The sequence below is a fragment of the Gopherus evgoodei genome, chromosome 9 (genome assembly GCF_007399415.2).
Source record: "Gopherus evgoodei ecotype Sinaloan lineage chromosome 9, rGopEvg1_v1.p, whole genome shotgun sequence".
Classification (NCBI taxonomy): Eukaryota; Metazoa; Chordata; order Testudines; family Testudinidae; genus Gopherus; species Gopherus evgoodei.
Genome location: NC_044330.1, coordinates 101970541 through 101985048, shown reverse-complemented (window position 1 = coordinate 101985048; position 14508 = coordinate 101970541). Strand labels below are relative to the sequence as shown.

At 46.2% G+C, this 14508-nt stretch overlaps 1 protein-coding gene across 2 annotated transcripts in view; it reads right to left on the bottom strand.

The window, feature by feature from the left end:
- MCF2 (MCF.2 cell line derived transforming sequence) overlaps nt 1-14508 on the bottom strand; it is a 92709-nt gene that overhangs the window by 72775 nt on the left and 5426 nt on the right. For both annotated transcript variants that reach the window (XM_030576207.1, XM_030576206.1), the window contains exon 2: nt 1576-1644. In XM_030576207.1, the coding sequence (XP_030432067.1) occupies nt 1576-1644 (69 nt within the window). The remainder of the gene's footprint in view (nt 1-1575; nt 1645-14508) is intronic.

Below are 14508 nucleotides of genomic sequence, written 5' to 3'. Positions count from 1 at the left end.
GGGTCTGCCCCTGTGAAGGCCAGAGGCCAGCCAGCATTGTTCTACGCCTCCTTTAAGAGCAGGTGTTTGGGCCAGGTAGAGGGGATTATCGGACCCACCAGGTTAGGTGATTCCTATAAAGAGCTCAGTCGAGGTTGAGAGCTACAGGACGCAGGCTGGTTCCTGTAGTAGGCTATAGGGCAGGAAAACTCCAGGGGAGATGGCCCATAGGAGGACTGGGGAAGACCTGCCAGAAGCAGGGAGGTTCTGGCAAGAATGGCCTAGGTCAAGGGAACTAATTGTTGGATCTATGTTGAACAGTTTATTCTGGGTTTTTTGTGAAAGATAGTTGGCGTCCCCAATAAACGAAGCCCTGAGGAAAAGGGCCTGATTAAGGTGTGGTGTCCATCCTTCTTGGACTGGGGAGAAAGACGAGCAGCCTACACAAGCATAGAATTTTCAAAAATTCTACAGGAAGATCATCATTTTCTAATAAATTTTTGGGTATAGTTTCCAAAAGCCCCTAAATCCCATTTTCAGAAGTGACACTTGGGAGCCTAAGTCTCACTGAGAGTCAATGAGATTTGGGCTCCTAAGACACTTAGGATTTGATTTTTAAAGGTATCTATATGCCTAAAGATGCAGATAGGTGCGTAGGTGCTTTTGAAAATCCCAGTAGACACCTAATTACCTTAAACAATCTGGCCTTTAGGCACTTGTGAAAATTTTAGGTTTCTAAGGGTACATCTACACAGCGTGGCTGGCCTGGGTCAGCGGACTTGGACTCACAGGACATGGACTGTAAAATTGCTGTGTAGAGATTCAGGCCCAGGCTGGAGCCCAAGCTCAGGGACCCACAAGGGCGGAGGGTCCCGGAGCTCACGTTCAAGCCGGAGCCTGAACAGCAACTTTTAGGCCTGCAGCCCGAGCCCCATAAGCCCAAGTCAGCTGATCCAGGCCAGCCCCAGGTCTCTTATTCCAGTGTTGACATACCCTAAAACCACTTTTGAAAATGGGACATAAGGGGTACTATTTTCAGTGGTACCTCTCTTCAGGCAGGAACTGTCTTAGTTTTTCATCTGATCCTTTTTGAGGAAAGGACCTGGGAATTGGTCCCTAACACATTTCAGTATGATGGGCCAAATTCTACCCTGGGTTTCAAATGCACATTTCCCACATAAGAGTTAGAACTATCAAAACTATTAGACGCTGGGGGAGGAGAGGGTTAACCAGATGTATCCCTTAATCTCTGTATCAGCATGCTTGGGATGTGATGGCAAAGAAGTCAGGGAAAAAAGGGTTAATACTTGTAAACTGGCCACAAGCCTATAGAAATATAATTCTATTTCAAAGCACCATACCTATTAATACTAAATGTTTGAAGAGTGGAATATTTTGTAGCACGGCTTGAGAAAGAAACCTAAGCTGGTCTTTCAAACTGCCACAATGTTTTATTAACAACACTTCCAGTGGCACCGGTGATGACCCGATGAATAATCTCCAGTGTATAGTATCTGTTGCCAAACAGTGCATAGGTTCACACAGAGAATTAAATTACTTTACACAGAGAACATGAGGAAAGTTAACCATACTCACCAGAAAGAAACGCAAACTTTTTCCTCAAATCGTCACTGATGTCCTTTGCACAAATGGGAACTGTGGTTTCTAGCAACAACAAAACAGCAAAATGCACCCATTACTGGAGGCTTATCACTACTCCACTAAACTAAATATTTAAAAGGTCACACCTAAGCATGCAATATGCTGAGGTATATACATTTCTTAACTCATCAAGCAGATCAAAAGCCACAATACAGCCGTAACTATCAGATGTATTAATTACGTTAAAGATGACATGTCAGGGTGTGCTAATGCCTGTATTCAGCAGGACATCGGGGACATTCAGAATGTTTTTTGGTTTGTTTTTTAAATAAACTACAGTTATAGTTCCCTCATCTGCAGCATCCCCTGGTACGTTCCAGCACAGTGGGCTGCATGTTTCTGTTGGCAGCAGCAGTGGCAGAGAATGGTATATTGTGAAATATACAGGGCATTTTATAATGTCATGTTTCTTAATTCTGGAAAAATGAATGTACGCCCAAAGTAAATAAAACTCTGCAGTCAGCCAAGCTGTTTGCACAAAACTCATTAGAAAGATTAGGGTTCTGATGCACGATGATTAGATTTCTAAAATTAAATAATAGAAAAAAAACTGCTATAAGCTATCTGTAGTGTGCCATGACCCTGTGGGGGCCTTTTCTGCACCTCAGCAGAATTTTGTAACAGAGAGTGTGAGAGAGAGAGAGAGAATGAACAAGGGTTTGTGTTTATTAGAATATTATCCCACAATGTATAATTTGTGATAGTTTAAAAATAAAAACACTCAATTTACAGTGATTGAAGGTACTGGAAACAAATATTACTATATAATGTATGTCCTTGATAGTGTAAATATGATCATTTTAAACATACCTGTATGTCATTGTGGATATTTTGTGGATACAGACTGACACAGCTACCCCCTGATACTTGACTATATGCCATTAAGTCTTTGCACTTTTTGACAGTTAAGCGTAACTCTCTGTTTCTCTAATAAAACTCTGATTTCAGGGATTATTCTCTTGGCTGCCTGAAGTCCTGACACTTTGTCGCATTCCACTACCTCCTTGGCACACTGTGATCATTTCTTACTCCAATCCCTTTTCTGGCAGCAATCATTGCTTATGGTTTTTTATCTGAGTGTTGCATACCTTGCTATTTTCACTCCCATTCACTTAAACTGTTCTGTCTGCTCTTTACAGGTCAAGCCTGGGCCCAGTGACGTCAGTCATAAAACTACTTATTTCAATCAGACCCAGATTTAGTCCTATTTCTGTTGCTTACTCTACAGATATGCACAATATTTTTAAATTCTGCATATTTTATTCATCAAAATAACACAACACAATCACCCCATTTTCAGTTATTTGCTAACAAGCATTTTGAAATTACTTACCAAAATAATTGAAAATGGCGTGATTATATTGTTATTGTATTTCTGTGCTATTTTGACAAATAAAATATGCAAAAGTTGAAAATTTTTAATTTTTTGGTGCAGAATTTCCTCAAGAGTACTAGGGTTCTGTCTGGCGCAATCTGGGTGCAGGCAGCTCGATAGAGAGTCTGGGTGCGGGGGAGGTGTCTAGGTGCACAGGGATTCAGTGCAGGGTTCTGGGTGCAGGACAGCTCAGGTGAAAGTGGTTAGGGCTCAGTGGGGTGAGGGGCTCCTGATGCACGGTGAGGCTCAGTGGGGTGGAAGTAAGGAAGGCTTAGTAGGGGGCTCCTGATTTGGGGGACTCAGTGGGGGAGTTCCAGGTGTGCGGGTGCGGGACAGGTTACTTACAGGGAGCTGCTCCTCTGTCCACCATACCCCCTTGCATCCAGACCCCCCTAAACCTAACCCCCCCACTGGGAGTTCTGGGGGTCTGTCAGGGTGGTGGTGGATGGGGTTGGGGCAGTCGGGGGACAGGGAGCAGGGTGAGTTGGGTAGGGGCTGGGGTCCTGAGGGGAAGTTAGGGTGAGGGTCTCGGGAGGGGGTGGCCAGGGAACAAGAAGCGGGGGGGGGGTTGATGGGTTGCAGGTTCTGAGGGGGCCAGTCAGGGGCAGGACGTGGGGGGGGAACAGGCTCTTTTGGGAGGCACATGGGGCTTGTACTCACCAGGCAGTTCCCTACCAGGTCTTCAGCGTCACATCGGTGGCGGGTCCTTCACTCGCTCCAGGTCTTCGGCGGCACTGAAGGATCTGCCGCCAACGTGCTGCCGAAGACCCAGAGCAAGTGAAGGACCCACCACTGAAGAACCGGTAGGGAACTGGTTCTTAAGACTTTGGCAGCTCATCACTGCCCAGAAGTACATTAGAAGCAATGGCTTTCAGTGGGGTAGCCGTGTTAGTCTGTATCAGCAAATAACAAGGAGAGACTAACAAATGTATTTGAGCATAAGCTTTTGTGGGCTAAACCCACTTCATCAGATGCATGGAGTGAAAAGTACAGTAGGCAGGTATAAATATACAGCACATGAAAAAATGGGTGTTACCTTACCAAGTGTGGAGTCAGTGCTAGCAAAGCCAATTCAAACAGGGCGGATGTAGCCTATTCCCAATAGTTGACAAGAAGGTGAGAGTATTAAAAGAGGGTAAATTACTTTTTGTAGTGACCCTGCCACTCCCAGTCTTTAGTCAGGCTTAATTTGATGGTGTCAAGTTTGCAAATAAATTCCAGTTCTGCAGTTTCTCATTGAAGTCTGTTTTAGAAGTTTTTTGGTTGAAGAATGGCCACTTTTAAGTCCGTTATTGAGTGTCAAGGGAGATTGAAATGCTCTCCTACTGGGTTTTGAACTTTATAATTCTTGATGTCTGATTTGTGTCCATCTATTCTTTTGCACAGAGGCTGTCCGCTTTGGCCCATGTACATGGTAGAAGGGCATTGTTGCTCTGCAATCTTGTCTCCCAGGATCACTTTATATAAATGTGAGTGACAGTAAAAAGGCTCTGTCCCTTTCCCAAAGAGTTTACAGGCCTTGATACTACAGTCAGATCACATGTGCAGGGATCAGGACCCCACTGTTTTAGGCAAGGCACATGCATATAAATGAATGCAATGTTCGCCTGCCTAATGACATCAGTAAACACAAATGCAAGACTTGTGTGTGCACTCACAGTTACAGGCTGTCTTCACTGTCAAAAAGATGCATTTTCCCATCAAGATAGCTAATTTGTTATAAAAGTCTAATGAAGACAAAGCACAGGTAATTTTTACTTCACTGTAGCTAGTTGGGGTCAACCCTATACCCCATATCTAGGGATTGCCTTTTTTGCAGTGAAGACATAGCCAAAGGACACTGTTTGAAAAACTGGCCCACAGAATAAACTACTGCGACAATAAAATAGAAAGCAACAAAAGACTTACAATAAATGCACCCTTTGTTTGCCTGCATTTAGGAATGGGGCAGAAAGGCTGATTTATTAATAGCTCTCCGAGAAGACCATTTAGCAATGGAGAGTTAACCTTAGAGTTGTAACAAAAGCACTTACTTAAAAAAAAAAAAGTCTTTCCAAGCTAATGTTTAATAGGAAGGCACTTATTTATCAGACTAGAGACAGGTTGCAGTGGATAAAGCAACTCGCTCCTTCCCACTTTGAGCTGTGCAAATTTTCTTGAGAACCTTTTTTCACTGCAAATGCATATTTGGGCAACCAAAACATTCTGGTGAATTTGTGTCAAATTCACCAAATTGTTTTGGTCAAAAAAAGGGGGAAAAGGATATCTGAAAATCTGAAACATTTTGCTACATGTTCTAAATCAAAGGTTTTGATTTTTTTCTTAAAAAACAACAAAATTCAAAACGAAAAGTTACTTCCACTTAAATCAAAAAAGTTTTAAAAACTTCAGAACCAAATGAAATGTTTCTCATGACCCAAAACAAAAAAAAAAAGTTAAACTTCCTAGTTTTGCCAGAAAATTTAAAACTATGTATATATATATTTTGGGTCATCTTGAAACTCCTCCCCCACCCCAATTCAGCCACAAACCAAAAAAGGGTTATTTGCACAGCTCTGTTCCCACTGGCATTTAGATTGTTCTTTTCCACCAATCAGGGCCGACCTTAGGGAAAATGGGAGTCTGGACAACATTTTGGAGCCTTTGGCCTCCGTGGGCACGGTGACCCCCCCCATTGCCCCAGCCTCCCATGGGATCCTCAATCTGCCCCCCAACTCCTGCACTGTGTCCCCATTACCCCTAATCCCTGCACTCCCTCCTGCGCCCACACGGGGGAACTGACCTGGCTGCATGGAGCACACAGTGTTGCTCCTTGCTCCCCCTTCACAGTCCCCTGGGAGAGCATGGAGGAATCTTGGGGACGAGGGGTGAGCAGCATCTGTATGTCATCACTTGCCCCCCGTTTTTCTCCACCAGGAGGGGATAGAGAGAAATCTGGAAGCCCCCCCATGGTGCTCCCCTGCCAGCCAGGAGCAGTTTCTAACTACGCCGACCCTGCCTCTGTGCACCTCTGCACTGCCGCATGAAGCCCCCTTGACCATGGTGCCTCTGGGCAGTTACCTGGAATGCCCACCACTAAGGCCGGCCCTGTCTCCAAGAGAAATATTTGTTATCTGAAAAGCACATGGCTCACCAGCAGCTGTAATGTTAGCAGGTGCCGGCCTGCCCACTCTTGTGCCTTTCCACCTGCCAGCATCCTAAAGATCAACTATGCTACAGGACAGTAACTGGAGAAAAAAAATCTATTTTAAATAACAATCCCTGATAATGAAGGGTATTTAGCACTAGGGGCTTGTATTACTGTAGGGCCTTGCGGCCCCAAATGAGCTTAGACCCTGTGTCAAGGTATTATTCCCACTTTGAACTTTAGCATCCAAAAAGTGGGGACCGGCATGTACCCTTCTAAGCTTAATTTCTAGCTTAGATCTGATAGCGCTGCCACCAACCAAAAATACAGTGTTTTGGTACACTTTCTGTCCCCCAAAAACCTTCCCTGGGGGATCTAAGACCCAAATCCCTTGGGTCTTAAAACAGAGAGAGAGAAACCATTCCCCCTCCTTTCCCCCTCCCAGACTTTCCCTGAGAGATACACTGATCCAAACTCCTTGGATCCTAAATCAGAGAGGAATTAACCTTCCCCCCTGCCCCTTCTCTCCCTCCCTGGGTTACCCTGAGAGATCACTGTGATCCAAATTCCTTGAATCTTAAAACAAAGAGGAATTAACCTTCCCTTCTTTCCCCCATCACTCCCCTGGTAAGTCAGACCCAGTCCCCTTGAGTCTTACAGAAGGAAAAAAATCAATCAGGTTCTTAAAAAGGAAAGCTTTTAATTAAAGAAAGAAAAAATAAAAACTCTCTCTGTAAACCCAGGATGGAAAATGTTTACAGGGTCTTTAGCTTACATAGACTAGAGGGACTCCTTCCCCCCAGCCTAAGTACAAGTTACAGCAAACAGAGGTGAAATATCCTTCTAGCAAAATACACATTTGCAAATAAAGAAAACAACCATAAAGACTAATCCACCTTCTATCTAGTACTCACTATTTTGAACATGAGAGACTGTTTCAGAAAGACTGGAGAAAGATCTGGTTGCACGTCTGGCCCCTCTTAGGTCCAAGAGAGAACACACGAACAAAACAAACAGCACAAATAAAGCCTTCCCTCCACCAAGATCTGAAAGTATCTTGTCCCCTGATTGGTCCTTTGGTCAGGTGTCAGCCAGGTTCACTGAGCTTGTTAACCCTTTACAGGTAAAAGAGACATTAACCCTTAACCCTCTGTTTATGACACTCTGTCGCGCTAGGCACTGTACAAACACATACTAAGAGACCATCCTTGACCCAAACAGTTTACAACCTAACTAGATGAGTCACATCAACAGCGGTAAGAGAAAGAGTTCCCTAGAGTCAGAGGTGGGACTAGAATCTGCAACTTCTGTCCCCCAGGTCAGTGCCCTATCCACTGGACCACATTGCCAATAAGTTGAAAGCACTTTTTACCTTCAAACCATTGTGCAAACACTAATTAATCACTCTTCGAGATACAACTTAAAGCCACACACACTAAAGAATGGGTGGCCTCATGGGTGAAGGGGGGGGCGGAGGAGAGGAGGGATGTGGCAAGCGGCAGGCAGGGGGGGCCTTGTGGGAATGGAGTGGAGAAGAGGAGGGTCATGGCCAGCCACAGTGATCTCCGGAGGGGGAAATGGAGAAGAGGAGGGACTCACCAGGCAGCAGCGGGTGGTGGGGGCCTCGGATGGGAAGAGGCAAAGGGCAGGTAGGGCCATCACAGCCCAGGTCTCGAGCAGCAGGTGGCATCGGCTGTGGCAGTGTAGGTTTAGCCTCCCCTGGCTTATTATACCTATGACACTAATGATAGGGGATCTTTGTCAGAGCCAGGTTTGGAACTCAGAAGTTCCTTGCCAACACCGTGCTTTCCTCTCCAGCAACAGGTCTGTTTACAGGACAAAAGCTATTCCTTGCTGTCCACAGGGGCAGCTGAACTCACTATTAGCTAGTGTAACCAACGGCTACACCAACCCTGCCCGAAAGAGGGTGCCCCTCCCACCTTGGATCAGCACAGCCAAGGACAAGCAGCAGCAGAACCACTTGTGGGAAAGTTAGGGAGATGGGGCGAAGAGTCAGGGATTTTGTTGAGTGTCTGGCAGCTGTGGGGAAGGACAGCAGACGAGAAGGGGCCTAGAGCTGAAGATTCAATGGCTGGAAGGGAGTTTGAGTTGTGACTCATGCTTTGGAGTCACGGTTTGGGGTAGGCTCAGCGACTGGCTGTGATGGAGGCCCAGATTTTCAGAAGTGACTAGCATTTTTGGGTTTCCCACTCAAGACACCACAAAGGCGCCTCACTGCCAGAGGACGGGTACTCAGCGCTTTCTGACAAACAGGCCGTTTTCAGGTGTCTCAGCTTGGCCACCCCAAACCAGTTACTCTTGAAAATCTCGGCTGGGGAAGTGCTTGGATCAGGCAGCTAAGCGTTAGACACTTATTGGAGTACACTCCCTTGCAGAGCCTTAAGGGTTAAGGGAAGTCAATGGCTAGACAAAAAAAATATACATATGAGAACACCACCCTTTTGGTAAAGGTCAAAGCACAACAACTTACTGATCACATTCCCATTGCGGCTGTCACATTGTCAGCTTCCCTCTATGACTCAGTTTGCATTCCTCACCATATTCAACTTCCTGGGCAAATATTAGTAAAAATAAAGGCCTGCACCCAATTCACCCTGCCTAAACCACACCAGGTAGACATCGGCTCTCAGATAGACTGTATCAGAGCAGTGCAGATACAAAACTGAACCTAAAAACAGTACCACCTAGTAGAATCCTTTATCCTGTCATATCTCACAGGCTTTACACACCAGACTGACGTTCATACCAAGCAGGTATGACTTCCACTTTTAAAGTAGCATCTAAAAACTTATGCAGAACTGGAGGGTAGATGGTCTGTAATAACATTTTACTCTTCACTTTTATATACATACCCAGCTGAATATATATCAAATCATTCTGGAGCCATTGCTGCACTCAAGGAACAGAGCTGAAAGATTCCTCTGCCAACGGGATTGTTGCTACAACACAGGATTTCTGAGAATGTGTGAAGTCTGGTGAGGGAAGAAGGGGAACACGGTGGTGTGGGGGGTGGCAGGGCATGAGGGATTGAGCCTTTACTCCTCGTGGGAGAGAGATGGAATATGAATCCGTAGTTAAGAGAACACTGCTGAATCTATTTCTGTCCTAGCTGGTTGGTTTTGTGCAGCCCAGAATATTCTGCTGAGTCCTCTTCCCTTTTGACTGTATCCCGGGCTGGATTTTAGGATTTGTACAAATTGAGGCTGTGAGAATGAGGCCCATTCTTAGAAATCTTTCCTTTCAGGATGATCAAAGTCCATCTGGCCAGGTACTTACAGCAAACTACACAGTTAATAAGGAGCTAGCTTTTGAGCCTTAACTCGCTCTGTTTAGATACACAGGCTCAGGGCCGCTCAGAGGATTCAGGGGGCCTGGGGCAAAGTGAGAGAGCTGCGGGGCTTGTGCTCACCTGGTGGTGGTCTGGGTCTTTGGCAGCACTGAAGGCCCCCCCGCAGCCGAAATGCCACCAAAGACCTAGACTGTTGCCGGGCTAGGGCTCGTGGGGCCCCTGCGGGGCCCAGGGCAAATTGCCCCACTTGCGTGCCCCCTCCCTCCCCACTCGGCGGCCCTGCACAGGCCGTCTGGCTTCATTAATATCCTTTGTAAAGGGTTCCCTCTCCCTCTCCCATTGTTTTCTTCCCTTTCTGAACTTCACTGTAGCCCACACCATCTGTAAACAGCAGCTGCACCACACACTTGCCAGGCTGACACAGTAACTCATTACACTTTTATGATATTGATCAAGTGTTCTTTGTCACAACCAAGCCAGCTCCAAATGTATTTAATTTGAAAGGAGTAGAACCATGTTTTATTTGAAGGCTGCTGCAACACTGTGGGAAGCTATAATAAAGAGACATTAAACCATGAAGATAACTCTTTGAACATTCCCTGCGTGCACCTGCTGAGGACGCTATGCTCTGAAGAAGGAATATTTGTCTGGTGGTCAGAGGAGCCCGGGAAATGGGATCATCGCATCCTATTACCCCTTCTCTCACTGTGTCAGCTTAGGCCAGCCACTTAATTAACCATGCTCTGCCTTAGTTTAGTCATCTGTAAGCCTTCTCTGCCTCAGAAAGCTCCTGTGAAGTTACTGATCTCTATGAAGTGCTTTGAGGCCACCACATGGATGATACTATGCACGTGCAAAATATTGTTGCTTCAAAGGCAATGAACCTGCCAGGAAAGATTATGCATTTTGCCCAATGTGCAAGGCAGAAGCTAGTTATTTTAAACTTTATACTATGCAGACAATCTATGCAACGTCCTACAATGAACTGCACATGACTGAGAAAATCTACACAGGACGTTAAAAACGCACTGTGTTAAACAGGAGAGCAGTTCTTTTCCTAGCCTGCAGGGAACACATGACGCAAGCATGCTAACACAAGCAGGCAGCTGTTTCTACTGCCATGTACTCCAGGCTCAAACTTTGAACCACAGTGGTACTAAACTTTGTGAAGAACGCGACACACACACCGTGCCCTGGAGGCTCAGAACACACCAACACCCACTGCCTAGATGTCAGTTCTGCCTGAACCTCCATCTTCTCCCACTCCTGGTCATGCTGCTGCTTCCACCATAGCCTTATGGTTGGAACGACGTCCACTCTGCACCTGTATTACTAAGCTGATGACCTCACTTTTGGGGCACCTCCCTGCGCTTAACCTCCTGCACTGTGCTTGTTTGTACTAGATGCATGTGCAGTAGTTCAGGTACCTGCTGTGGCAGGGACCCTTGAAGAACCATATAAACAAACACACATATGGCATATGCTTAAATGACACTCCTGTCAAACAGGTGTGAGCAGGATGTGTGCCCTGGTTATCACCATGCAGGAGGAGGGTAGAAAGCCGCCCATATTTTCACAGGCATCTTATTTTCAAGGCCTAAATTCTGTATTTTAATATTACATTTTTATTACTACTCCTTGGAATATGGGACCTATCTTATGTACAGTAGGATGTAGGCTAGTGACCTGAGCACATGGCTGGTAGCCAGGAACTCCTGAGCCGTCATCCCTGGCTCTGAGACTGACTTCCCTTGTGGCCATGAGTCAGATCACTTGTCTCCCCTGCTTCGATTTCCCCATTTGTAAAGTGGGACAATCACAGGCCTCTCAGGGAGGTTTAGTGCTTAACACTCTATTTCTGGCACAGTGCTGTGTTATCCCCAAAAGAAGCTCGAGTTTTAAAACAGCCCAGCCTCCAGCGATCAGGCAGGCATGGACTATGCAGGTTCGTGAACATGCAGGATGATGGGCTCTGTGAGAGTTTCAGTCAAAGGGGGTGTACTTAGAACAACACAGGTGTGAAATAAAATTACATTAGACTCTTCTGGGCAATTGGATACAAACAGGTTTCCTTAACCCGCCGGAGCAGTTTGTCTGTATCTGGCAAAGGGCTTCAGAGCTCAAAGCTGCGGTCTGGCCGGATCTGTGCTCCAGCCTTCTGTCCAGCGGGGAAACTACCTCAGCTCCTTGATTAGGCTCCCCCTTCACTCCTTGAAGGGTGTATGTTTAATCTGCATATACAGCATCCTTATTGTGGGGAGGCAGAAGGAACTCCCTAAAATCCACAGACAAATGGAACTTCAGCCTCCAAATCAGTAGGTGAGGTCTGGGGCGGAGAGAGAATTTTTCTACCAAGTTGGAAACATGATGGCTCATGGGGGGTTCTGTGACGCAGCAGAGGAGAGAGGCGGGGTGGCCCATGGAAGTGACCTGTGGGATGCCAGGCAGGAACGCATGGTGGGAGGAGCTTGGGGAGTCTCTCAAAGAACCATGTTTTGATTTTAGTTACACTGAATTCACTCAGAGCAACTTGGTGTCAATAGCCATACTCTGGATTTACACCAGAGTAAGTGGGATCGAAGTCTGGCCACTGAATGGCTTCGCCCCACGGAATGCACACACACATCCAACAGCGATGGACGCCTGATAAAGGCAGGGATTTTATGAAGCAGATCCCTCTCTTACCTACAGCAAGAATGGGATCATCACACAAGTTTGGCACTCAGGTGTGCAGAACGCACACACAGTTGTGGGCCTGTGTGCATGCACAACTGGTGCTGTGGCACATTGCTGCCATATGACAATTACTGTAATGAGCATTTGCAACAGCAGTTACCTGAGATACACATCCACTTGCAGTCAACGCGTGCATGACTAAGGCACCAACAAGATACATGGTGGCTCACCTAAACCCGAATCCTGCAGAAACATACACACCTGCTTAACTTTCCCCACACAGCTAACCCCACTGCAGCCACTGGGGCTACACAGCTGAATAAATCCACATGGGATCGGGGTCCTAATGCATTAAGGAGAAGTCTCATATATCCATTAAAAAAATGAATATGAGAATAATTATTGCTATTTAACTCAGAAGCGATCAGAATTTCAACGGCTGCTATCTTATTCCATAGTACAGCAGCCAGTCTCTTTACCAAGCTATGGTAGCACAAAAGATATGGTAAAATATTGATGACATGGTCTCAGTTGGTCTGAATGCTGCAAACACTGCCTGCCTGATAGCAGATCCTGCTATAGCTGGCAGTACCTACATTTACAGTTAGCATGCTGCAGACAGTGCCCCAGGCTATATAACATCCCTAACCCCTGCAAGTAACATTCAAAAGGCTTTCAGCCTCAAGACTGCAAATTCTTAATTATAGCAAGTTAAAACCAGATTTTCATTAGCAGGCAGAGATTAGCAATTAGATAAATTAGAAAAAAAATTATTTTTGATATTAAAGATATACTTCATCCACTCTGGGAAAGCCAACAAGCACCATCGGCTGTTTCTGTCAAAAATACCACAGCAAACAGCCATCTGTCACATCCTAATTGAAGAAGAAGATCCATAAAACTCAGGAATCACTGACAGAAGAAAACCGGCTCACAATCTACTCTGCAACGATACAATGTGCTGGCAAACCAACCCCCCAGAAAAGGTTAACACACACCCTGCACCTTCCACTACTTTCTAAAGGGCCAGGTTTTGCTCATGGTTCCCCGCACATCGCCCCGCTGAAGTTAAAATCATGCTCACACGGCTGCACACATGTAACTGCTGAGAAAATCAGGTTTTCAAATGTCGCTCAAGGGGCTTTTCACCACATGGCTCCCACTGGCTTAATTGGTGATGCCATCCCAGAGCATATAAACTGGCCTCTACCAAGTACTCCCTAATTGATGGCATGGGAATGTGTCTCTGCCTGAGGTGGATGTTTACTGAGGGAGCCCCTTACTGAAACGTTAGCAACACCTCACCGGTCATCAGCTTTCCAAGTGGTGCTGAGTTCTGTGGGGTTCTGGGAGTCAGACAAGGTCTGCAGAGTAGTAGCGGCTGAGCACTGGGTGCTCACTAGGACTTAGGTTCTCCAACAAATGCAAATATGCCAGCAGCAAAACGGCCTCACTAAAGCGTGCTGGCTTCCCATGCAGACCTAGCCTTACGATGGCAGCGGCCAGTCCATCATTCTGAGGTGGTCCAGTCGCAATCCATAAGACCACCCCGATTAAGACAGAAGCACCCTGCAGGGCACACAGCAGCAGTGCAGGGACTGAAGAGAGCAGCATTCCTTACATTTGCTGAGGAAAGGCACTCCTTGTGGTGCGTGCCTCCAAGAAGTGGCACGCGCAGAGGGAGGGCTCTGGAGAGTCCCCTGCTGGCTATATCCCCTTGAGGCCATGCAGTAGCACCAGCTCAACCAGCTGCCTTGCCATCAGAGCAATAGCAATGGCATTTTGCCAAGTCCCTATGCAGGTGCATTGTGCGGGGGAAAGACCTCCCTGGCTCCATTGCAAATGCACCTCCATCAGACACAGCAGCAGAGTGCACCTTCACCTACGAATACTTCATCCACCTAGCTGTTCATCCTAGCTCCCAAGCCCTGATGTCTGGGTCACCGAGACATCTGGGGAACAGACAGCACATCATTTTCACACAGATGGGGAGCCATGCCATGGTTTCCCGTATAAGGAAACTCTGTACGAAGCAGTGCCTGAAGTAAATGGTAACTTCTAATAATACTTTGCACTCTTACAGCCTTTCATCCACGGATAGCAAGGCACCTCACACTCATGAATAAGCCTCAAACAGCCCTGTTAGGAAGGAAAGAATTATCCCCTCTTTACAGAGTGGGAAACTGAGGCAGAGAAATTAAGTGATTTCTCCAGGCCACCCAGCACTGGTCTAACACTTGACATTTTTGTTGTGTTTTAACAGCTGTTAACTAACCTGGTTGGAAATTCTAGTGTAGACACAACATGAACATTTGTTCCTGGACACAAATACTTCTCACTAGTCAATCCCTGGCTGCACCCTGGGGTTCAGTAGAACTG